The sequence below is a fragment of the Drosophila obscura genome, unplaced genomic scaffold (assembly GCF_018151105.1).
Source record: "Drosophila obscura isolate BZ-5 IFL unplaced genomic scaffold, ASM1815110v1 contig_75, whole genome shotgun sequence".
Taxonomy (NCBI): Eukaryota; Metazoa; Arthropoda; class Insecta; order Diptera; family Drosophilidae; genus Drosophila; species Drosophila obscura.
In genome coordinates, this window is record NW_024542867.1 from 2728782 (window position 1) to 2754515 (window position 25734).

Sequence of the window (25734 nt, forward strand, 5' to 3'; positions counted from 1 at the left end):
TTTTACATTAAATAACTTTGAAAATGAACACTACATATTTCAAATACATGCACAGAACATTTTTACACAGATAGACCTACCCAATTCGCAGAGTTTCGCCATTTTGTACCCCAACCTCGAAAACCATTTATTTTTTATGTACCGCAATTTTAGGTCATATTTTGGCTTATATCCTTATGGTTGAATTTTGCTATTTTTTGGTGAATATAGTGAATATATAATATTCAAAAAGGATAATGTTTTTTTTTTTTCAAATTTCGGCTTTTTGACTATGTTTTTCAACATTTTGTCGTACGAAATTAACGCAACGCCAGAAAGGAACTGCCCATATGGAAAGTAAAGGCACATGTGTGTATATATAATAATCGTGTTTATTCACTTTTTGTTCTTTGTTATTTGTCTTTGTTTTTTGTTTCTAACCCAAAAGTAGCTTTACAGGATTTGTCCACCTTCTTCCATCTGCTGTTTCTCAGCGATCGTGCTGCAGGGCTATAGTATAGTACCCTCATGGCGAACGATTCATATAATTATGGCTTCGCTGCGTGAGATCGTCGACCGCTATCCTGTTGATTGGGGCATTGGCGTACTCCAGTTGTGCCTGTGGTCAATGCAGACGACAAGGTATTTTGAGCTGATTTTTTCGGAACGGAACTTACGAACGACTAGTCTACCTTCTTGGTGCTAATTAGCCAAGACTAGCTCGCTGGCTTGATCAACCGCAGCGTTGCAGTTTGCTTCTCCGGTCCGTATTTCTTCGCTATCGTCACCTGAGTGAAATCTTCAGCGAAGCCCACGAGTTTTTACAAGAACCTATTCTAAACGAAGATTTTCCATGTAGAAAACCAAATTGTACATATGTATGTAATACATACCATGTACATAAATTTGTAAGGAAAATACACCATATTTGGAGGTATTTTAGTTCTAGCTTGACGGTTAAGTGTATTGACACATCGCCGCTTTTGGATTAGATAAAAGAGACTCGGATCTCAAAAAAAAAAAAAAAGATAACACGATTTTCGTATTCCACATTTTCGAATATACATACATATGTACATCGGCACTTTTACGCAGCTTTTCCGATCATAACCTTTATTTAAAAAAACTTAAGCAAAACTGCGAACAAAATTATGTTTTTAAATTTTTATTTGTTACTTACTTACTATTTTACTATAAAACTAAACTAACGCGATATCTCTCACCTGGACTGCGCTAAAATTCTCCAGGCTTTATAATTTTCGTGGATATTTCTTTTTGCTTTCAGCAAAAAACCGATGACGAAACGATGCAAAATAGCAAACCAAAAAAATTATTTAACTTTGTCATAAAAGCTCATTCCACCCGCAGGCAGAGTGGTGGAACGTGTGGAGGGTTATCTAAGATCGCACTCGTTGGGTCAGTCGCACGTCGTCCAATTCTGCTGGGGAAAAAAATGCGTGGCACGTCCGCTCCTCTGACGTCTTCGCTGTAAGGGAGCTAGGCCAGCACCAGTGCCATCTCTTTCGCTCACCAACTCAATCCCTCCCCTACTCCTTTCCTACCTAGATGGCCGTCAGAATTGTGTTGTTCGGTTACAATTTAATTTCCGCTGGCAGGCAACGGACTGTGCTTAAAGCTTCGTCTTACAGGCCAACACACATCACGAAATTACCATTTTTGGATTCGAATTAATTCTCTGCTTGCCTTTCGAAGCATATAATTGTACATACATATGTATGTACATATGTATGTACATATATGTATGTATATTCAGAATCTGATTCGGATTCTGAATGCGAGGAGGGTGATTCATAAAGAGTGTGTTACTAGACAGTTACAGTCATCAGTCATAAGCATAAAACACAAGGTGGCTGAACAGTTAAAGTGCACTCCGTACTACTTTTAACAAGCAAGCAGTTTAGTTAGCCTTTCAAGTATCTGACACATGTCGCAGTGCCCGCAAGCAGTGCGATAGGCATGAAAAGGCCCCACCACAACCCAACCGCAACGTATTTTGTTTTGCACAGTGATAATACAAACGAGCGGGAATGTTGAGAGCCACGGCAAGGGAGGCTCTACCTTTATACCCGATTCTTGTAACAATGTGATGTCACATGAGTATGGAAACAAAATTTGGTTGCTTTAGCTTGTATGTTTCCTGATATCTAGACGATCATCGGGATACTGATTAAGAATATACTATATACATTATGGGGTCGGAAACGCTTCCTTCTGCCTGTTATACAAATACACATCCCCCGCAATACTCTTTGAGTATCGGGAATAAAAAGCCAATAAACAACTCCTAACAGAGGGCTGCGAGCAACGTCATGGGGCGTGGGAGCAGTGGATGAGGAAGGCTTAGGCCGGGCAGCGGTGATTTAAAACAAAAGCGCTGGACACAGGAAGATTCATTCATACTCAAGCCCGAGTACGAGCTGTTAGAACACTCAACTCAAGCGATCTCCACCAGCAGAGCGTGAGAACAGAGACAAAGAGAAACAAGAGAGAGAGAGAGAGGTCGCAGCGTAACGCAGCAGACACACCGTCAAGAACGAGTCAAAAAGCTTTAGACCCAGCAGCTGGAGCTTCATTCTCGAGTTGCGGTTCAACGGTTTAGCACACGCACAACACGCAAGAAGCCGACAGCATTAGCAGTAAACCTGAAATACAGTAAACATCGTGTTCGTTATATAAAGATCGTTCAAGCAGTCCAAGCAGTTGAGTGGAGCCAGCTCAATTTTGTAGTCCCAATAAAGTGTATTTCCTGCCGCGAATTATGCCTTCGGCCACATTTGTCCTTGAACATTTAATGGCGGCACAAACACGTCTGGACGAGGACCACAGAGAAACATCAGCAGCTCCCACATCCGCATCCGCATCCACCTTTACAGCACTAGTAACTCCATCAACGAGCAAAGTCGATTCATATAAAAAGAAATTATTGTTGTCTTTGAAGAAAATTGTGCAATAAAACAGAATATACGAATACATGCACTGTTCAACCATAATCAAACTGAATAATATAAATAATAAAAAAGTTAAACAAACCGAAAACAAAAAACAAACATGAGCAAGAACAAGAATTCTAGTTTACAAATAGATGTTTAAAAAACCCCCAACAACAACAGCAAAGACACTCGACGCTTTATTACAAGGTGTAACTTTTTAAGGCCTGTTTAAATATTGCAATATCGTTGTTTTTTCCTGTGTACATTGTTTTTTTTAGTTTGTGTAGGGAAAGTGCTCGGGTCCCAAAGACGCGGCAAGATGCTGTTCAACAAATGTCTGGAAAAGCTGTCCAGCTCACTGGGAAATGTTGTTAACCAAAAATTACAAGAAAAACAAGTCTACAGCCATAATAATAATAATAGTTTGAATAATAATAACAATAAAAAAAGAAACTTTGAATACGAGCGGGCTATTCAGGCGCATTACGGAAGTGCTGGAGGATGCGGTGACGGAGATAGGAACAGGGAGAGGGTCAGAGATAGACATAAGTCGAAGTCAGGCAAATGCCAAAAGTCCAAGGCAACCACAGCACCAGTATCTGCAACTGTACCTGCACCTGCACCAGCACCAGCACCAGCAACAACAACCACAGCAAGCACTATAATGGGGAGTCGCGACTGCATGAGCCATGATGAGCTGGCCCTGATCATCAAGGGCAATAACAACAAATACCACCAGCTAAATAGACGCCGACCGGTCTCGGCACAGGGCTCATCCGCGCCCTCCGCTTCCACATCAACCGAATCACTCAACCGACTGACCCCACCAAATGCGGTGGCCTCATACCCCGCCACACCCACCTCCTGGTCGACCACACCCCCCGAGTTTCCGGCGGGCTTCGGCAGCGGGACTTGCTCCGCCAGCACCCTAGCGCTGCTGGCCAACATGCGCGTCCAGCTTTATGGACATACGTAAGTGCGGAAAAAAGGCCTGTGAAACGCGATTAACTTATTTGAGGCGCGTGCGAAAGTGAATTTCAATAGGGGTGGGAGGAGCTGAGAGATACAAATTTTCAGTTACCACTTAGAAATGTGTAAAGCATGAAAGAATAAAAGCCGTCGCAATCGTGTTCAAACGAAAAAGAAAGGAGAAAATAACGAAGCAGCGCAAGGCGAAGGATACCATGATTTTAAGTCAAAGAAGTCAATTAGATCTGAGAATATGAATAGTGTTGGATAAGAAAATGTGACATTCCCTCATCTCAATCATCTGTGGAGTGTGAGCGGAGTACCAAACGGGTCGAGACTCTTAGGGCAATATCCCCTCATTAGCATTAACCCTAATAAGGCAGCCTATCACATACAGTATACTCCACACCAAAAAGCAAAACAAAAACCTAAAAACTCATAAACATCACAACGCAAATTGTCATGTGCTCAAAATTTCAGCGCAAATCGAGTAAATATTTACACACAACATTCAACAACAAAAACAACATAAATCGCAGAGAGGGAAAAGTAGTCAATTTACAATCTAATAAGTATGACCATGTGCTCACCGTAGAGAGGGGGAAATGGGAATACGTGACAGAGCTATGTCTATTCTTACAGAAATTGAATATGACAACATTTTGTGCTTACTGGGTTTCTATTTATTCTTTTATTTAGAGTTTCGCATTGGATTGTGTGAGACATTGGCTTCAAAAATAAATCAGAGAGATTAAGGTTAATGAACAAGAATGATCGGTGGAACTTTGTTGGAGAGACATCTCTTATCTGCAACCATCCAAATGTTTGGGTTGTGTCAGTAATCCGTCCCAGATTCCCATCCGTTTGGATATGTTGTTGAAGTTATTTAACAAGATTTGATTTTCCTTCCGAAAACATCTCCTTCCCACCTTAACAAACTCTTTCGTTACTTTCGTTTGCTTATCTATATGTTATCTACATGTTATCCCCCTTTATCTCTTTTTTATTTTATACCAATTCTTAGAATTGGTCCAAGTCTGAGATGGTTTGTGCCGCCTCCTGTTTTGCATTTTTCCGTTTTTCCATTGCCCAATAAACATACATACATATGTATGTATGTTACTATACATAGTTTAGTTTGTCAAAATGATTTCGTGGGGTTGAATAGTTGGGATCACTAGAAAATGGTCTGTAAGGGCCTATAGAGAAAAAAAGGCACAGGAAGCGCTCCCAACCTGAATAAGATCGCTGACTGCAGCTTCTATTTCTACTCCATGAACTTCTTGCGAGTTGGTTAGGGTACAAGTACATATGTACATATGTGCAAACAGTTAACTTCCAGTATAAGGCGCGCGCAGACTACTTTACCCGGAGCATTTAGAACAGTTTTCGGCTATAGTGTGTGCGCGCGCCCCCTTGAGTCAGTGTCACTGTCAGATCTGATTAAATGAAGGCAAGCCGGCTTCAGCTCGACTTCAGTCTCTTGTTGCCGCTCCCAGCAACCCGTTTCTCTGATGCCTTTTGAGGTGCGTTGGCACACAAAAAAAACAAACCTGTGACAAAAGTCATGAAATTATATAATAAGCACAATATTCATACTAAGATTCCCAATTTACATACATATGTACATATGAATGTGTGTATATGTTTTCTTTATGTACTTATTCATGTGTATAGTAAATAAATTATATCTGTTTGTTGACCTTAGGCGGCGCATTCATGAATGGACCGCAGCTTCCTTCGTATGTATTGTTGTCGTTGTCGCTACTTATGTCACTGTAAGTGATGCAAAAAGTTGTGAAACTCACTGACGTTCTTGAAGATATACATACATACATACATACATATGTAAGTGTGTACATTTATACATACTACTCGTATGGAGCTGGGCATTTCTGTCGGCTGTCATTTACTCAGTCACCAGGTAGTCGGTTCGATTTAAATCAAGTTGAGGGCCGTTAATATATGTAAGTATTTTTTGTGTGTTATTGTCACAATGCTAAAAGTAAAGATCAACAGAAATATGGGCGGAGAAAGATGCGCAGATTAAAAAAGGATCAGATCAATCCAGAGCTAATCATTGAAAATAAAAGCGTTGGGCCATCCATTGCACATTGGGCCAGACAGCCTAAATTTATAAATAAATTCAAAAAAGTTAGAGACTTGAAACTAGGTACATTTCATTGTAACGATATATGTATGTATGCATATAAAAACTGAGATACTGTACCGTCCTGCCTTTCATACATAAACTCGTAATTAATCGAACATCTGACTTTGATGGGCTGCAAAAGTTTCAAGTGCACCATTAACATTTTTTGTGTTGTAATATTTTAATAATCCTGCGTAAAAATATAAAGAGTTGTTTAGTTAAATGTGGTATTGTTTCGCTCTGATTTTAATGCTATTGTTGGCAGGTGTTTTATTTATAACCTAACTTCAAAATAGTTATCTTTGTTGGAGCAAGAAGTAATAAGATTGTTCAAACTACTTATGTAGTAGTGTGTGTTATTGTGTACGTATTCATAAAAAAGAACTACCTCAACAAAAAACGAGAAGGAACGTGTGAGTCGCTTCTGGGGACGCTACTCTACTTATACCCGTACTCAGTCAGTACATATACATTTTTGAGCTTAAGCTTTTTTAGAATTTTAGAACTAAAAAAAAAATTTACATTTCAAATTTTGTTTGCTAAATCTGTTATCTACATCTACATCTACTATGTATATTATACATCTAAAATGTAGATTCTACATTTAACATTCAGATTCTACATCTCCTCCCCTAGAGGGCTCTCGCGTACATAACGAGGCAGAGTGTGCGAGCGAGAAATAGAATGAGTAGCGGGTCTCTGGCTGAAGGAGGCGGGGGAATCAACTTTCTTCATTCTGGCTATAATTATGATCCGATCAGATTCACATTCGGCCATCTGGTAGATATGTTCATTCTCTACGATACTGCGATTCTTTAGTTTTCTGGTATCTTCGAAATTGTGGCTACCACAGATTTTTGTCCTTTGTGGTGGCGGAAGGAAGGGGGACGAAATTTTGAAATACACTTGTAGCAGTGTCTGGAAACAAAATTTGGTTTCTCTAGCTTTTATAGTCTCTTTGATCTAGCCGCTTATCAGACGGACGGACGGACAGACGGACATGGCTATATCGACTCGGCTTTTGATGATGATCAATAATATATATACTTTATGGGGTCGGAATGGTCTCCTTCTCTGCGTTACTTTTACCACAAACTATATTGTGTTTAAATCTTTTTGAGTACGGGTATAAAAACGGCATTTGTGCCGCACTGCGCACTGTAGCCTAGCCGAAAGCGGAGCCGAATCCTTTTCTAAAAGCTCTGAAAATGAACAAACACACTTCACGGGTTCAAGTGCGCACACTGCTAGCTTCGCTATGCTGACAACTTTGTGGAACATACATATGTACATATGTACATATATGTATATGTATGCTAATGTTAAATGATCGAGAAGAATACGCATTTCATGAATACTCGAGATGTTCGTTTGGCAAGAATACATACATACATACATACATACATACATACATACATATGTAAGTATGTTCATATGTACATTACCTTAGGCCCTATGGATGCAATCAAATGAAACACATGGAACTTCAAGCTGGATATAATATTGACCATTTTGAGGGACAGAATGTAACATAAAATTTCAGGTTGGCTGAACCTAAGCCAGTTGAAGCAGCTGCGTCTACTAGTATGCTCGGGTCGGATCCATTGCGGTTCATGTTTCTACCATTGCGAGAGTCGATTTTCCAAGCAGGACATGAAAACTTTGTACTGCTCTAAATTGACTTAAACTTCCGTTTTGTTAAAAATAAACGACTTTTCATTCGTATCATTCAAACCCACCGCTCAAGATCCGACCGGATCTCCGGACCCAGACCGAGCGTTCGTTTGCTGTTGGAGGCCACCTTGAATCTGTAACAGGCTGACAAAACAGAGCGAGATAGGGAGACAGAGAAACAGCATTGAAATGCACGGCAGTGTATGATACGCTCGAATGTAATTTTAACTGTTGCTACATGAATTTCTATTAATAGTACAAAGCCAAACACACACACACACACACACACAGACACACGGAAGATGAATTGATTTAGCAAGCAATAGCAATTAATATATCTAGAGGGGCGGGGGAGGTACATACATATGTATGTATGTATGAAAATGTGTATATGTACATACATATATACATATGTACAGTATGTATTTATACCGGCGACGCTCAACTTAGCACTTCTATGTTGCCGTATACATAATACATGAGCAGTTATCTCCCTCGCTCACTCGATGACATATTTTATTGTATCTATGACCCCAAATTGGAACCGGCTTAAGGACAGCCGATTGATGTCTGTACATCCGTTTATATATGTAGATTTACATGTATGTACATACATACATACATATGTATGTAGCTACATATCTGGCTCCCTCTCTGTTCGTTTGTTTGCCCGAATGTGGCTCAAAGGCGTCGAACTCGAGAACAGAGCTAAGACAGAGCAGAGCGTAAGCTAGCACATGGTCGATTATGAAATTCAAAGCATGTTTTTTAAGTCAGTGTTATTTATGCAGAATACCAGAAGGCGATGCCAAAACAAAACCACACCAATCAACTAGAGCAGCACGTCCTTGCTCCCATCGCTCTGAGTTTTATTCTTCGACAACTGGCGCCAGCCTGACTTACAAGCAATCCCAAAAGCACAATGTAATTCTGCCACCCTCAAAAACTGCCTAAAAATATATACATATGTACATACATACTTACACACATACATAACGAGGGGGAACGTTGTGAGTCGCTTCTGTGGCAGCGCCTCTACTTTTATACCCGTACTCAGTCAGTGTACTTACATATGCATATGTATGTCTGTAATGTTAGGATTTAGGTAGAATTTTAAAATATTTTATCAGCATACAAATTTTTGTTACATCTGTCATATACAGCTACTTCACTTCTCACACCAAGACGCCGTTCTAACTCGTTTTCCGCCAGAGGTCGCACACTGAACGAGCCAAGGCACAGTGTGAGAGCGAGAAAGAGGTGAGGTTAGCAACTGAAATTCAATTTCTTCATTCTGGCTATAATAATGATGCGATCTAAACCAGATTCGGCACTCTGATAGATGTTCTTCCTTCTCTACGATACTGCGTTTTTCGGTTTCTCGTATCTTAAAAATTGTGGACGTAAAAGATTTGTATCCTTTGTTGTGGCGGAAGGGGGCGGGCGAAATTTTGACATACACTTGTAAAAGTGTGGTACTACATGAGTCTGGAAACAAGATTTAGTTGCTCTAGCTCATATAGTCTCTGAGAACTAGGCGCTCATCAGGACGGACGGACAGACAGACGGACATGACTACATCTACTCGGCTATTCATGTTGCGTGAGTGTGGCGCTGTGCGACCAAGACTCGCGACTCCAGACCATAGCGTGGTCCGAGAAAGTAAAAACAACATACATCACGCGTGCTTGACGAGCCTGTTCGCAGATAGACTCGAGTTTCGCTGATAAGGTTTGTTCCGTTGTTGTTTGACTTCTGCGAAACTTAAAAAGGCTGCATACCGCTCAACTAGAGAAAATTATTCAACGCAAATAAAGAATAACCTGAAATGTAAGGGAAACCCTTGTTACATTCCTGTGTTCCTCTAGTCCTTCATTAATTATCCCATCCCGTCAAAACTAAACCGTGCCCACTGCTTGAACTTGCAAAGCAGTTCAACGAACAGTTCTTTGGGCAGCGCATTAGTTGCCCGCCTCTGTTGTGGATTCATTCAGCTTTTGATTTCTATGTCACATTCAAAGCGAACGCTTAATCACAAATTAACCCAATACCCAACACATCCCCCTCTGCCCATGCCCATGCACATGTCTACGTCTATGTAGATAAATAAGTACATATGTATGTATGTATATACATATGTCAGTGTCAGTCTATAAACACAAGCCAGACCTGGCCAGAGCGGGTCGACTTATAAGTCCAAGACTCAAATAGAAAAATTCAACTTGCACTTTTCCACGTAGTAGTGTATCCGTGTTGCTGCCACTTTCAATGTGGTTACTCGTACAATACCCTTTCAGTACCCTACCTATGTATGTATGTATGTATGTATGTTTTATGTATGTTTCAAATATGGAATCGGAAGCTAAAAAGCTAAATAAATATTCTTCATCAGCAGGAACAATCGAGTCAATTTCGAATTTCGTTTTACTGTCCGATTTTCTTCAAACTCGACTTATTCGTTTAATCCTGAAACCTTGGTCAGAACTTTATTTTTCCTGCCGCCATGACACTATGTATGTATGTATGTATGTATGTACATATAAATGTACATTTACGTATGTATGTTGAAGCCGCAATGATGGCTCCACTATTATTTGCATTAATTGATCGCACTCAATTAATTATAAAGAATAATCGTGTGAGAATATGTAGCTGCCATAGGATGGATCGCCTTAAAGGGTATCTAGATACATACATATGTACATCTGTACATCTGTGCATCTGTTATTGTTGCCATGCATTTGACTGTTTTCTTCGTGCTGCTGCTCGATTGTGTCTGTCGGCTTCGGTCGGAGTATGCTTGTGTTGGTATACGAGTACGCGTACGTACTCATGTACATACTTATAGTATGTATTTACTTATATTCGATTCGTATTTGCGCTGCCTGGTTTCTACTACGTAGCTATAGTTTCTGCTGCCGTTGGAGGTGTTAGTATTTTCTGCTTTTGCACGCTTCTTATAAAGGCGAGAGTATACATAGTTTGTAATTGCTTTTCGAGCGCGCACGTAGTCAATAGTCAGGCACTCAGTCACGCAGTCGAACAGTCAAACAATCAGTCGCTCAGTCAGTTAGTGGCTCAGTCGACTCGGTGCGGGGGATACGACAGTACACGGTAGAGCACCCGCATCTTAACCCTGCTTCTCCTTTTGCACAAATGATACTGATGCTGATGCTGATCCTGATACTTGTCAGTAATATAATCCTTGAATCTGTTGCTTGTTTGTCGTTTCAGGTGGTTTCATGGCAATCTTTCTGGCAAGGAAGCGGAAAAATTAATATTGGAGCGGGGCAAGAATGGTTCTTTTCTTGTCCGTGAATCTCAAAGCAAACCTGGTGATTTCGTTCTCTCCGTTCGAACGGACGACAAAGTGACGCATGTCATGATTCGATGGCAGGTATATACATATACATGCATACATACTATACACATTTAGTACATACATAAATACATACATATGTATGTACATGCATACATATATCCTCAAGAAGAGCAAAACGAAGTCGATTGCGAGTCGATAGAAACACAATCAAAAACGACGGGTCATAAAGTTCCTTGACGTCTGACCTTGTGATGTGCATGTGGTCAATGCAGTGCACAATTCATATGGATACTCGTCATAAATGAAAAAAGACATTTCGTTTCGCATCCACAGAAATATTGAGCGACTCTTTGCTGCCTACTCCTTGGCTCTGGCCATTTAAAAAAAGCCTGTCTCCTCGAGGGGCTACTTCATGCACGTTTGTGAGACTCTGCACTCTCTGTCGCACCTATGTATGGGTTTGTTCGCGGGAGTCAGCCGAAAAGAGCCTTGGCTTACCTCAGCTTGTTCTGTTCTACGGTTAAGCTTTTCTCTAGTGTCGCAGCACTAAAGCTGGTGAAGCATCTCTAAAGCGGCTCTAACAAGCAGTGCATGTGAATCTGCCATGTAAATCACCCAAACCCCAATTGCTTCTATCGCCTCAGCCATTTACATTACCAGGTGGCCTTTTCATATGTACATATGTACACATGTACATATGTATGTCCGACCATTTTTCGTATTACTTCTGTTCGACATTGCAGTCACGTTAGGGTTTATACTAGCCAATACTATCATGACGTTGCACTGCATTCATTGCCTCATCCCCCTTTGTTGCAGGACAAGAAGTACGACGTGGGCGGAGGCGAATCTTTTGTCACACTCTCGGAACTGATCGAGCACTACAAGCGTAATCCAATGGTGGAGACGTGCGGAACGGTGGTGCACCTGCGGCAGCCCTTCAACGCCACCCGAATCACGGCAGCCGGAATCAATGCCCGTGTGGAACAGCTGGTCAAGGTGAGTCCTGGTTAGCAGCTAAGGATATTGGAGCATAAATTTATACCCATACATGGATATATTTGCACATGCAGGGCGGCTTCTGGGAGGAGTTTGAGTCGCTGCAGCAGGACAGTCGGGACACTTTCTCCCGTAACGAGGGCTACAAAACGGAGAACCGCTTGAAGAACCGCTACCGCAACATATTGCCATGTAAGTGAGCATTGCATGAAGCCCATCTGATGAATAGTTTAAAACTCTGTCTGCCCATCCCATCCCATCCCACAGATGATCACACGCGGGTAAAGCTGCTGGACGTCGAGCACAGCGTGGCTGGGGCGGAGTACATCAATGCCAACTACATCCGACTACCCACTGACGGCGACCTAAACAACATGAGCAGCTCGTCGGAGAGCCTCAACAGCTCGGTTCCTTCGTGCCCGGCTTGCACTGCGGCTCAGACGCAGCGCACTTGCCCCAACTGCCAGCTGCTAAACAAGACCTGCGTTCAGTGCGCTGTCAAGTCCGCCACGCTGCCGTACAGCAACTGCGCCACATGCACCCGTAAGTCCGACTCCCTCAGCAAGCATAAGCGTAACGAGTCCTCGCCCCTCTCCGCCAACGGCATCGGGGTGGGCTGCAGCATGAACGGGAGTCCAGCTCCGGGGACCCCCACTATCCATACTGGTGGCAATTCCGGCTGCCTGGCTGGGTTGCTGAAACAGAAGCACGTCGGAGAGACGACTTACGTGGGGTCCATGACGATTGCGGAGCGGGAGAGGGAGAGGGAACGCGAGCGGGAGATGTTCAAGACGTACATCGCTACACAGGGGTGCCTGCTGACGCAGCAGGTGAACACGGTGACGGACTTCTGGAACATGGTGTGGCAGGAGAACACGCGCGTCATTGTAATGACTACCAAGGAGTACGAGCGCGGTAAAGAAAAGTGCGCCCGCTACTGGCCAGACGAGGGCAAGTGCGAGCAGTTCGGGTCCGCGCGCATTCAGTGCGTCTCGGAGAACTCCACCAGTGACTACACGCTGCGCGAGTTCCTCGTGTCCTGGCGGGAGCAGCCACAGCGGCGCATCTACCACTACCACTTCCAGGTTTGGCCCGACCACGGTGTGCCCGCGGACCCCGGCTGTGTTCTCAACTTCCTGCAGGACGTCAATACGAAGCAGAGCAATCTGGCCCAGGCCGGCGAAAAGCCGGTAAGTCTAAGGAGCAGCTACCTGAGAAGGGACACTACTATATCTCTTTCTCTCTCTCTCTCTTCATCAGGGTCCCATCTGTGTGCACTGCTCGGCGGGCATCGGACGCACGGGTACCTTTATCGTGATCGACATGATCCTGGATCAGATCGTGCGTAACGGTGAGACATAGAAATAGATACTCCCCTTCAGCAAGCCCACAACTTATTCTATTTGCATGACTCTGTAAAAACAGGACTGGATACAGAAATAGACATCCAGCGCACCATTCAAATGGTGCGGTCGCAGCGATCGGGTCTGGTGCAGACGGAGGCCCAGTACAAGTTCGTCTACTACGCGGTGCAGCACTACATCCAGACGCTGATCGCACGCAAGCGGGCCGAGGAGCAGAGCCTCCAGGTCGGCCGAGAGTACACCAACATCAAGTGGGTGTCCATTAAGCTGGAGCTGGAGTCCGGAAGTCCATTTACTAAAGTGATTATTTCCCCTCATTGCTACAGGTACACGGGCGAGATTGGCAACGATTCACAAAGATCTCCATTACCACCAGCGATTTCTAGCATAAGCTTAGTGCCAAGCAAAGCACCAACGACGCCTGGACTGGGAGCAGGATCGGGAGCTGCTTTGATGGCGACAGGAGAGCCACTGGGCATGACGATGGGGATGGGAACGGCAATGACCGGAAACAAACACGGCTCCAAGCAGCAGCCCCCGCTACCGGTATCGGTCAGCCACACCAACCACAACAACCACAACAATAACAGCAACAGCAGCAGTGGCAGCGGCAGCGGCAGTGGGAGCAGCAGCATCTGCAGCAGCGGTAACAGCAGCAACGGCAACCTGAACGGCCTGCTGGGCGGACTCGGAATGGGCCTGGGACTGGGGCACTGCAACATGCGTAAGTCGCACTTTTACAGCGACTCGCTGAAGCAGCAGCAACACCAGCGCGACGAGCAGGCGGCGGCTCCAGCGGGATCAGGTAAGCAGACACAGCCGGTCCGACCCCGGCCCGGTATACTCGAATTGCTCACCTGTCCCATCATCTTTCAGCAAAATACAAAAACATTCCCAAAGACATGATCGGCCTACGACAGCCGAACCATGCGTCCTCCTATACCGCTGCGTCTCAGTCTCAGTCAGCGCCTGCGTCCGCGTCGCAGTCCGGGCCTGCGCCACCGACGCCGCCACCGCGAAAGACATGACAAATGAATTTCTGAATTCCCGTGCCCGCGAAATTGTTAATGTCGCAATAGAAAGCCGAGAACGAACGTCACCAATCGAACCCGCACCCGCACCCGCGACCGCGACCGCTCTTCTACCCACACACCAGCCACACAAGACGCGCACAGAAAGTCGCCCCCCTCCCCAAGCCCCTTTTAATCGTTTTACTAATGTATGTACACTAGTGTGTGTGCTTTTTTTTTGTAATAGTTTAATAGTAATAGTTTATATTTTTTAATTCGTGTGTAATTCTTAGTTATATTTGTATGTTTGTATGTATTTGTATTTAATTGTCTCGCTTAATGTTGTAAGTTACCCTGCCCCCACACACCCGCTCCCATTAAAAACTGATGTCCTCGAAAAAATTTATTTCCTGCACACAGAAAAATCCCCGCCCCTGCGAAGGCATATTTATATAGTAGATGTTTAAGAGGAACAAGAAAAGAAACCCTATATGAGCGGAGCTGAATCGATTCCAATGTACTGTAAGTACATATGTATGGAGGAAAGTCGCAAAATATGCCAACAAAGAAGAAGACGAAGCAGAAGAAGAATTAGAAGGATAATCAAGTTTTAGGGTTTCAAGTGTTGAAGAATCAAAAGGAAACGAAAACGATTAAGGATAATAGTATGTATGTATGTACATACATATGTATGTATGTATGCAACAACAACAAAAAAACAAGAAAGAAAGAAAGAAAGAAAGAAAAAGCGTTGATTGTGATTCCAGTAACGGCGAGAACTGACATGAACCGACATGAACAGATGAGAACAAATTGGAGAGCAGGAGGAGTATACGCTGTAGGAATAGAAAAGCTAAGCAACGTTGCTTGTCCCTTTTGTCATAGCATCGCTTCGTCCCTAGCCTAAGTTTATTTTGCATGGCAAACGCTTGATAGCTCAATGTACATATGTATGTACATATCTTTGTATATAGTTTATCCACCCTGTATCCCTCACCGTACAATCACACCCACACCAACAGCCATGTCCGCATCTCCTTCTCTTGCTGTTTTCTGTTTAGTTAATTTAACATACATATGTACATATGTATGTACATATGCATGTATTTATGTATGTGTGTACATACATACATATGTACCGAGAAATGGTTTTCTAGTTAGGAACTTTTATTCAAAGCATTTTACAGTTGGTATCGGTTCAACATCAAGTTCCGTATGTGCAAATACCGGTTATATGCAAAAATGCAAAACTTATATTATATAATAATATCTTTTGCACGAAAGCTTCCTAGAAGAAATTTTGGAATTAACTTACATGTTTTAGCAACAATTAATCGCTCCGTATGAATCTTAGCCGGTATTGAGCAAATTTTTAAACATAGCAGCTAAGCTTTCCTGAAGATTACCCAATAAATATCGCTCATATCCTAATTTTTAAATTCTTTAATACATTTTAGTCGATATCTCCTGTACATATGTATGTATATGCAGGGGGTAACCCAAACACTGCTCCATTTATCTGAAATTGACTAAAAATACAAACAAAATAGCAGAATTTTTTCAGTTACGATACCAATTGTTTGACAATTTCGGAATAGCAGTCAGCTAAGCGAACTATACTGTACATATGTACATATATACATATGTATGTATGTATGTATGCATACTATGTTCTATTAATGTTTGGCGTAAAGCGCTAGCTTGGTGTATGTGTGAGCTGTAGGCAACTGCATATTTTTCTATGATATCTCTATTTGTGTTGTATACGTATTCGTTAATAATTTATAAAAATTAAGGATGGTGTTCAATTCGACTCCAGTTGCGCATATGTAAGTCGCTGTCTCGCTGTCTCTCTATCTCTGTCTCTTTGTCTCTCTCTCTCTCTCTCTCTGTATCTATCTTTCTTTGTCTCTCTATACATATCTCTCTCTCGCTTTTGCTGTCTATGTTCAAGAGTTTAGTTCTATTTGTAGGTTTTATTTCAAGAGAAAGTACAGAAAGTTGAAACAGAATCAAACTCTATATATTATGTAAAATGTGTGTACCTTGAGCGCTGCCCCGTTTCTGAAACAGAAATCGAAAATCAAGAGAGATCAGAAACTGAAAATCAACGAGAATATATAAGTAAATCCCTATACTATACTCGTATATAGGAAAGATAAGCCTACACCTTTGAAAGAAGCCACAAATCGATAAGATATGGATTGTTTTGTAGAAGCCTGAATCTAAGTAATATAAAATGTTTAGCATATGTATGTATGCATGTATGTATGTATATTCTTTATTTTACCTTAATTTACCTAATGCTTTTGTAAGTGCTTTAAATTCTTATTCATCTTGATCTTGAAAACCATACAAAAAAAAAAAAATAAAACAACAAAAACAAAACAGAAAAACGCAAAAAAAAAACACTAAAAAGAAACCAAAATTATATTTTTACTTATATGTACATATGTATGGACATACATCAAATAAAACATTTTATATGCGATAAGCGAATATTACCTACATATTTATTTATCTATCATTTCTGAACGTTTTACTTTTCAGTTCTTGATGCGCATGGCTCATTTTTTTTCATGTTTCCTACATTCATATAAATGTAGATACATATGTACATATATACATATGTATGTATAAGGTACCTCTGATCTACCCAATTTTTTTTCTCTCCTGTACCCTGGCCGGTTGCCGCAGTTCATAGCCCTTAATCCGTACTGGACTCTATGTACCTCGTAAGTCTTAAAATGAACATACATATATACATATGTACATATGTACAAATGTATCTGTATCACAAAAGAGGAACACACACACACACACAAAAAATAAAACGAAACGTACCGAAGCAATAAGCCAGTATGTACATACATACATATGTACATATGTATGTAATTCTATTGAATCTCCTAAGCCTCACCGATGTGTCTAGACTCTAGACTAACGATAACGAGGAGCCCAAGCAATATAACAGGAGGAATAAACTGGCACAGAACAGGTCAAATACGATTTAACAATGAGCATTAAAGTGTTCAGCCACCAAATCTTAATTTTATAATCTTAACTTCTCTAACCCCACAACTGCCCCAGACCTTGACATAAGCCTAGGAGGTAGCTCCATGACCCACTCACCCACCATCACAACTAGAGTACAGTCTCTGGACACGCCCATGTCCAGCGGGTAAATGTGTACACTTGGGTGTGTTAGTGTGATCAATTATATTATATGTACATACATACACACATATACTCGTACTTAGTTAGCCTATAACACGATTATTCGAATTCAAGGAGTCGAAGCTTGGCTTCGACTCTCGCGGCGACTTAGTGGCCCATAATAAGTTGGATCTGAATGTGAGTCACAGTCCAGTTATACTTTGAATCGATCCTGAGTTCCCCAGCCAACCCTACCGAAGCAACGCTTCAGCCCCTGCCCAGCAAAACCTTTTTGTTAAATTTGTATACCGTAGTTATAGAGATGAATATGGAAGGAGATATGGAAGCCGGAACTGAATATGGTAAGACTTATTATAGGACGACGGATGAAATGTGGAAAATGCCAAAGCACAACCAGAAGCACAAAAAGCCAATCAACATAAGCAACACCAAGATGCAACAAGAATAACAACGATATTTTAGGATCAATAAGAACAAATCAAAATCAATGACGAAGTGGAGGAGGAGCAATAAAACCAAAAGTTAAGAAACGCTTTAAAATGAATCTACAATTACATATACATACATTGTTGTAAAAAAAACCAAAAACTGCGAGTATTGCGCAAATACCGATGTTGATATCAATATTAACATTAACACCGAAGGAAAACAAGACATCAAACTTTACTAAAAATAGCAATCCAAACACCAACAATTGTAGTTAAAGACGAAAGAGAATCGCTGTAGTGACTTAATAACTATACATACTTAAATATTAATTGTAACCAATATTATTGGGGTTGGACCCCAAAATCAACTTCAGCCCCATTTCCCCCTCTCTTCTGACGCAACAAAACATAAATTGTACATATGTACTTATATCTATAAGTGAAGTCAACTACCAGAGGAACCCCCACCGCCATGCAGGGTTGCGAGTTTTCAGATCTCAACGAAGTCTTGAGATCCTTCGATGCGTTTCTGGCGCTGCATTGGAAATGGAACCTTCCCCCCCTCCTTCCTCACCCCCACAACATTTAAGGGGAAAATCCAAATCACTGCCCATACAGAATGTTGAGGTTATGTTTTTGTTAAATTATTGTATAATAAAAATGTTATAAACTACCATATACAACATGGAATATGAATACAAATCTATATATGTATGTATATGTACATATGTATGTATATGTACACATGTATGTACATATATGTATGTCGGAATACTGAACAATTACGCTGTGAATAATGAAAATAAATATTTATCTACACAGTACACATACATACATATGTACATACAAATACAGAAATTATTTTGCAAGTAGCTCTATTGCATACGAATATTTACCTACCTAAACGCATTCGATATGCTTATATGATGTAAAATACATACAAATACAAAATACATATGTATGTATGTACATATATATGTAGCTAAAAAATATGTTTGATGGTTGGAAGAGGAATAAAACGCCGAATAAAAGGTAAACAAGCCCACAAAAAACGTTAAGAACCCAGAATTTTATTTAGCTTTAAATCATAACAAGATCAAAGAAAAACACCAAATAGGAACAGTAATATAAAAAAATAAGACAAAATAAGTTGAAAATAATGAATTAAATAAAATTAAATTAAATATAATTATAAACGATATGATTTAAAGCGAAATCAAACACCAGACACCAAAGTAGGCCATGACACCTTTTAAATTATAAGAAGATCAAAGAAAAACACCAAAATATTAACCAAAATAAAAAAAAAAACAAAATAGTTATTAACGTAAATAGCACTACTCAACAAAATCGAACTTTTTTTCCTCAAGAAACCAAACCGTATTTTTCTGATAGATTTTAGGATTTACAATTTTTTTATTTTAAAAATGTTGAAAAAAACACCGCACAAAAAAGATTATCATTTTTGCATTTTAAAAAACTTTACATTTCTCAGACGGTAAGCTGAAACAACAAAGTGCGTAACTGTCAGTGAAGGAGCTAAAGTGATTCCTTCATACAAAAAAATGTTGAGCCCTGTTGAGGACACCCGGAAAAAACAGCTTAAAAATAAAAATAAAATGAAAGAAATAACCACAAATAACGAGAAACAAATAAAGACGAGACGTTTTCCCTTTACCCATCACAATCAGAAGCACAATATTAAATTTTGTTTGGATGAAATGATTTTTTCGGTGTTATCTTACGTAACCTTAAGACCAACAACGGTATTCTTCAGTTTCTCAACCAAATATTTACACGCATTAAATACAACAAATCCAGGGTGTCTACAGGGATCATGACGTGTGTCATAACTGATCCTGACAGCCATTTTTTTCCAAGAGACCAACAAAACATTAATATTATTAAAAAATTATTAAAATTCTGTTTTGGTTTTTTTTCCCCAAATTTTTTTTATTATTCTCACAGCTCCTACCCCAATGTATGTATGTATTTGGTACGTTATCAGCACGAAAACCGCGTACTGTCAACAAATATGACTCACAATACTCAGATCTGTAGCATATGCTTTCTATCCAAGTTTAGTGGGGGCACATCTAGGCCCTTGCCGAGAATAGAGAGGTGCCTCTACCATTTTAAAAAAAAAAGTTCTGCAAAAAAAAAATTCACATCAAACAATTTCGAAGACCCAAATCTGTCAGAAAAAGTTGGTTTGGTTCGTTGAGGCAAAATCGTGTTGAGCAGTGTAATTACAGATAAATATTAATAAAAGTTTATTGTAAACGTTGAAGCGCAAATGCATACAGCATATGATTTATATAGGTATAATTAACCGAAACTCAAGCACAAAAATCGTAAAAAAGAAAATGGAATCTTTACCATGCTTTGCACTGCAAAGCAAAATACCGATAATAATCAGATTGAGATATATTCAACATTTTAATTTATCTGCATCATTTATAAAAATAAATATATATTACTGAATAAACCATATTAAAAATAATCTTGAATAAACCGCGCGTTTTTTTTACAAGTCTGGCAGTTCTATTCCTGACTGGATGCTCTGAAAGTCCAAAAGCAAATTACAACTGCAAAACAGATCTCCGTCGGCTTTGATTTCTTTCGCACGGTGTGTACGGTATAAAAAATTATTAAATTTTTAAATTTGAATTTAATTTAATTTAAAAAAATATAAACAAAATTTTTTATTGTAAATGTTGGTCTAATTACAGTGTGTTTTGTTTTTTGGCCGTCAGACATCGGGTGATACAGGGGGACCAACGGGGACCAGCTATCGGGGTGGTTACAAAACTGAGCGATATCGCGGCTGGCAAGCGCTCAAAAATGGGTAACCCCTGAAAACCCCAGCAGGCGACGCTGCACAGTGGTTGGGCTGTATGGAGCCGCGGCCATAAATATTTCTAGTTGATGTATCGTTACGAAATGTTCATTAAAATTCTAGAAAAATATTTTAATCATACAATAAAATTAGAAGTGTGAGTGTCGCTTCTGGGGACGCGACTCTACTTTTATACCCGTACTCAGTCAGTATATCAATTTTTGAGCTTATGATTTATGTAGAATTTAAAACATTTTTACATAGTACATTTGTTTGCTACATCTGTTATCTACATCTACAATGTAAATTATACATCTAACATGAAGATTTTACATGTAACATTTAGATTCTACATCTTCTCCGCTAGCGGGCACTCGCGCACTGAACGTGGCAGAGTGTGCGAGCGAGAAAGAGATTGAGTAGCGTGCTCTCTTGCTGGAGGAGGTGGGGGAAGCAACTGAAAATTCATTTCTTCATTCTGGCTATAAGTTTGATCCGATCTGATTCGGCAATCTGGTAGATATGAGCATTCTCTACGATACAACGTTTTTAGTTAAATCGTATTTTCAAAATTGTGCCTGCCACGGATTTTCGACCTTTGTTGTGGCGAAAGGGGGTGGGGCTCGGCTTTTGATGATGATCAATGGGGTCGGAAACGTTTCCTTCTCTGCGTTACACACATCCACTTTTACCACAAATCTAATATGCCCCTTAACTCTTTTTTGAGTACGGTTATAATAAAATAAAAATTATAACAAAATAATTAAAATGAAATAATAGTAGTTCATATGCTGTTGGTACTCGTAATACTGCCTTTTTTTAATGTGGGAGCTTTCTTTGGCCAGTAATAAAAGGATCTGAGCTCAGAAGCAATCTATTAATTAAATCTGTATTTGTAGTTATCCGTAAGTATGTAAGTCTTCCGTGTGTACTGCCTTCTAAACATTTTAATGTCCTTTTTTCGACTCTGCAGCTTCTTCAGGTAATTCTCCAATCGGCACAAGTGCATACTTTATTACATCTGGAGCATGAACTAAAACTTTTGTGTACTGAAGGTGGAAGATAGTACCATGGATACAAGTTAATCAGCTTTCTGGCAGTGCCAAGTGCATACTTTCCAAATTTTTCCACATTGATTTTGTAGCCTGATGCCAAACACTGCAGCAATTTTGAACACCGGATTATAATGTCTTCATCAATACCTGTTATTTCAGCTGACAATTTCGGATTGTTGAAAAACGCCGTCATTTGAGGAAGAAGCTCGAAGAACGTCTTAGAGTTCACATAGCTTTGAATAAGAAAATATTGATGCTTGCTCATGTTTGCCTCTATGAGAAGCGATAGGACCTCATCGATGTTTGCTTTCGTACACCTTGAATTTGTTTGAAAGTTGGATGATCGTAAAACAAAAGCTGCAACTCATCGGTTTTTGGAAGCTCAGCAATTCTTCATCGATTTGTTCTTTTTGATGACTCACTAAAGTCTAAAGTAAAGTTTCTTGAGACTTACTAGCATCGCGTTTGATTTAAATTCGTTCCTTTTCGTTAAGCCAATTAGATTTGATTTTAAGAACTAATGCCTTTTTGCGATTATATTGAATCCAAAATGTATCAATTTTTTTGCAAATGTATCCAATAAAATTCGTTTGCTCGCTCGTCTCGGGCATGTAGCCAATATTTATACCCGTACTCAAAAAAGAGTTAACGGGTATATTAGATTTGTAGTAAAAGTGGATGTGTGCAACGCAGAGAAGGAAACGTTTCCGACCCCATAAAGTATATATATTCTTGATCAGCATCAATAGCCGAGTCGATATAGCGATCTCCGTCTGTCCGTCTTGATGAGCGCCTAGATCTCAGAGACTATTAGAGCTAGAGAAACCAAATTTGGTTTCCAGACTCATGTGATATCACACTGCTACAAGTGTATTTCAAAATTTCTGCATTTTAACTCATAAAGAACACAAAACACGAAAGCCGAACACAATGACACAGCAGAAGGCACATTTGACCTTCAAGAAAAAAAGACTGTTTAGAATATTGTTGATTATGCACATATCAGCCAATACCTGCAGTGTGGCGGATCAGTGGCGGCACTTGGAGATATATGCTCAGGCGCCAAGCTGATACTTATTGTTTTGGATCGGCCTGTACGCTTCGATTTTTCTGATTCTTTCGCAACATCTTTAATCAATTTAACGATGCTTTTAATCGTGTACCGATTTATTCCCCCATTTTGATTTTATCTGGATATGATTGCCTTGTTTGTACAAATAAGCAGTGATTTTTCACTGAGATTGTTCTAAGATCATCTGTTGTGAGTTTGGACATTCGATTTTTGTTATTTTTATAGAATTGCAACTAACGGTGAGCGCTATTGCGACCTTCTAAAACAAGGGGACTAGATCGACGAAACTATAGGACAATAGCTCATTAATGGTTAAGTAGCTCATTAAGTACATGGTTACTTAACGTACAAATTATAACTTCTTATAGAAAATTGATTTATTTTTCGGATACAATTATTTGTCCCCAAAAAATAGAGATGAAAAGCTTTTAAAACAGCAGTGAACTGTAGCTATTGATGTGTTTGAAGACAACATATTTCCAGCAATTTAGAGACATGTCTCCGGTAGAAAAATGTACATACGCACATACAGAGATGTCGCCATGCCATATGTATGTATGTACATGCATACATACATACATATGTACATAAATATGAATATTGCTGACATAGATCGCTCTGTAAGATCCTACAGAGATTCGTCCTTAAAGGCCAACCTTCGGGTCTTGTCACGCTTGAAGGGATAAGAAAATTCGTACTGCTCGTCGATATTACCATTCTTTCCAGATGTTATACAGCTTCGCTTTGAACAGATTTGAAAGTATTTTATGTATTTTTCTTTTGAATCGCTGTTTTGAATTTTGCTAATACATATTGCTGACTAGTTGACTGGACGCACATATGTACATACATTTATACACCGCATTTACGGAGCATCAATGTATTGTGACGTCATAATAACCACAGCAACAGTGAAACAACTCACTAACGGCCTCAAAACGGAATTGCTGTGTTTTGTGGCATTACCTATTTGTAACTTTGGGCTTAGACACTAAACTGTAACTGCAATATCTTAGCCACTATATAAAAGACTGTATATGTATGTATATCTAGATCGTAATTAACCGCTAATGCGCACTGCCGGATCATCGGGGGTTAACATAACCTCGCAGAACATTAACACTACATGTACAATGGCTAAACGGTGACCAGGGACCTAAGCCTTAATTAACTAAATGTATTTTTTTGTAATTTGTGTGTTTAAGTGTAGTGCAGCATTTAAGCATAGACCGGTAGGGGAAAGGAGAAACTAGCATCTAGTCAGATTGATTCTGCAAGGACTTGCAAGGTTTTAAACAAGTGTGTGCAGGAAGAGAGGTAGCCTATGGAGTGGAAAAGCATGTACCACGTCTAGAACCGCTGCGGAAGGATCTCGCTCTTGATACCTCGGAGAGCGTGCTTTTTCTTGCGATGCGTGGACAAGTTGCACGACTGCTTAAAGGAGGCACTGCACAACTCGCAATTGAAGCGCCGCTCCTTGCTATGCACCACCCGGTGCAGCTCCATGCGCGACTTGTATTTGAACTTCAGGCCGCACGTCTCGTAGTCGCAGATGTACCAACGCTCGCCATCGTCCGAGGAGACCGCGCTCCCGGCGCTGGCCGTGGTGCTGTTCGAGTCCTTGGGCAGCTCTTGGGTGGAAAGCAGGGCCGCTGCCATTGCAGTCGAGGGGCCCACTGACATGCTGAGCGTGGAGAGACCACTACCAGTAAGAATTCCCGCCTGTTGCTGCTGCATGACCGAATGGCTGCCCGTCATATTTGGCGGGGTGGTGCTGACTGTAGTAGATGTGCCTATACTTGCGCTGACGAAGCCCGTCGTAGACGGGGGCGGTGGTGCCGCCGCTGGCCCCAGCTGTGGCAAGTGGTAGATGGTGGCATTGGCAGCGGCCGCAGCTGCTTGCATCTCTGGCGGCAGGGTAAGGCATGGAGGCTCAATCTTAATGTCTATACCACTGCTGCTACGAGTACTGCTTTCATTGGCAGCGGCAGCGGCTGCCGCAGCGGCTGCTACAGCATTCGCATGCAGCTCGGCCAGCTCCTTGGCCACATCCCGCTGCTGCTGTTGTTGCAGTTGCTGTTGCTGCTGGTGTTGCTGTTGGTGTTGCTGTTGCTGGGCTTCGTGAAGGTCCATTTCCCGTTGGTCGTCCTCGGAGTACTTGGTAGAGCAGTGGTAGAGGGCCAAGGGAACTGTCACAGAAGTAACACTACCTGCGCCCTGGGAAGTCGTCGCACCAGAAGTGGCTGCTGCCGCCTCCACATCTGTTAAGCAGTAGCTGGATGTTCGACTGTGTTCCTGGATCGGATCGAGATTTATTAAATCAGTAATAGACGCCTAAAGGGTGGTCAACCATCACCTTACCTTGGCAACGCCATGGAGAAAATTATGTTCGTCCTGTATGTGCTTCCAGAACTGATCCTGCGTCTGTAGTTCCTCCTGGCATGTGTGGCAGACTATCCAGAAGCTATCCCCAGAGAGACAGAACTCACCCAATTTGGTGTAGATCTTGTTATTCTTGCTGAGAATGCGCGGAAAACCCATTGCGTTGTTGTTTGTTTATTGTGCTCCAGGTTGAGCTGTAGCCCTGCTCATCACAGTCACAGGTTTCCAATAGGGATGGACGATATTTGCGTATCTGTTTACTTATCGCAGGTATTTTTAAATCACCAATTGCGGCTACTTCAATTCACACAATGAATCCATGTAATGTCACAGTTCCCCGAAAAAGTATTCAGAGTAAAAG

The 25734-nt window shown here is 40.9% G+C and overlaps 2 protein-coding genes and 1 long non-coding RNA gene across 5 annotated transcripts in view; 2 read left to right on the forward strand and 1 right to left on the reverse strand.

Moving 5' to 3' along the window:
- The window catches only part of LOC111072327 (tyrosine-protein phosphatase corkscrew), a 29610-nt gene extending 15075 nt beyond the window's left edge, over positions 1–14535 (forward strand). The window contains exons 1-9 of one of the 3 annotated variants that reach the window (XM_022364106.2): positions 3231–3902; positions 10960–11122; positions 11867–12046; positions 12121–12238; positions 12314–13236; positions 13307–13397; positions 13472–13661; positions 13737–14215; positions 14287–14535. In XM_022364106.2, the coding sequence (XP_022219798.2) occupies positions 3250–3902; positions 10960–11122; positions 11867–12046; positions 12121–12238; positions 12314–13236; positions 13307–13397; positions 13472–13661; positions 13737–14215; positions 14287–14438 (2949 nt within the window). In that variant the 5' untranslated portion in view covers positions 3231–3249 and the 3' untranslated portion in view covers positions 14439–14535. Of the gene's footprint in view, positions 1–3230; positions 3903–10732; positions 10840–10959; positions 11123–11866; positions 12047–12120; positions 12239–12313; positions 13237–13306; positions 13398–13471; positions 13662–13736; positions 14216–14286 lie in introns of those variants that run through there. The other 2 variants (XM_022364105.2, XM_022364104.2) reach the window with 2 other exon arrangements.
- LOC111072328 lies at positions 5254–6250 on the forward strand. The gene is made up of 3 exons (XR_002607579.2): positions 5254–5535; positions 5608–5866; positions 5919–6250. It is a non-coding gene; the product is annotated as an uncharacterized LOC111072328 (long non-coding RNA).
- A 9219-nt stretch (positions 14536–23754) lies between the features above and the next one.
- Positions 23755–25712, reverse strand: LOC111072335 (AT-rich binding protein). Its single transcript, XM_022364114.2, has 2 exons — positions 25353–25712; positions 23755–25286 (listed from the first exon to the last, which is right to left on the reverse strand). Exons 1-2 carry the CDS (start codon positions 25530–25532, stop codon positions 24342–24344), a joined length of 1125 nt encoding a protein of 374 aa, XP_022219806.1. The 5' UTR covers positions 25533–25712; the 3' UTR covers positions 23755–24341.
- Positions 25713–25734: the final 22 nt, after the last annotated feature.

What these genes read in the sequence shown, in the direction of transcription:
- LOC111072335 (XM_022364114.2), bottom strand. Translation starts at nt 25,532, where the DNA reads ATGGGTTTTCCGCGCATTCTCAGCAAGAATAACAAGATCTACACCAAA. An exon ending in TTCTCCATGGCGTTGCCAAG is followed by an intron (nt 25,287 to 25,352) that starts GTAAGGTGATGG and finishes GATCCGATCCAG; the next exon opens with GAACACAGTCGAACATCCAG.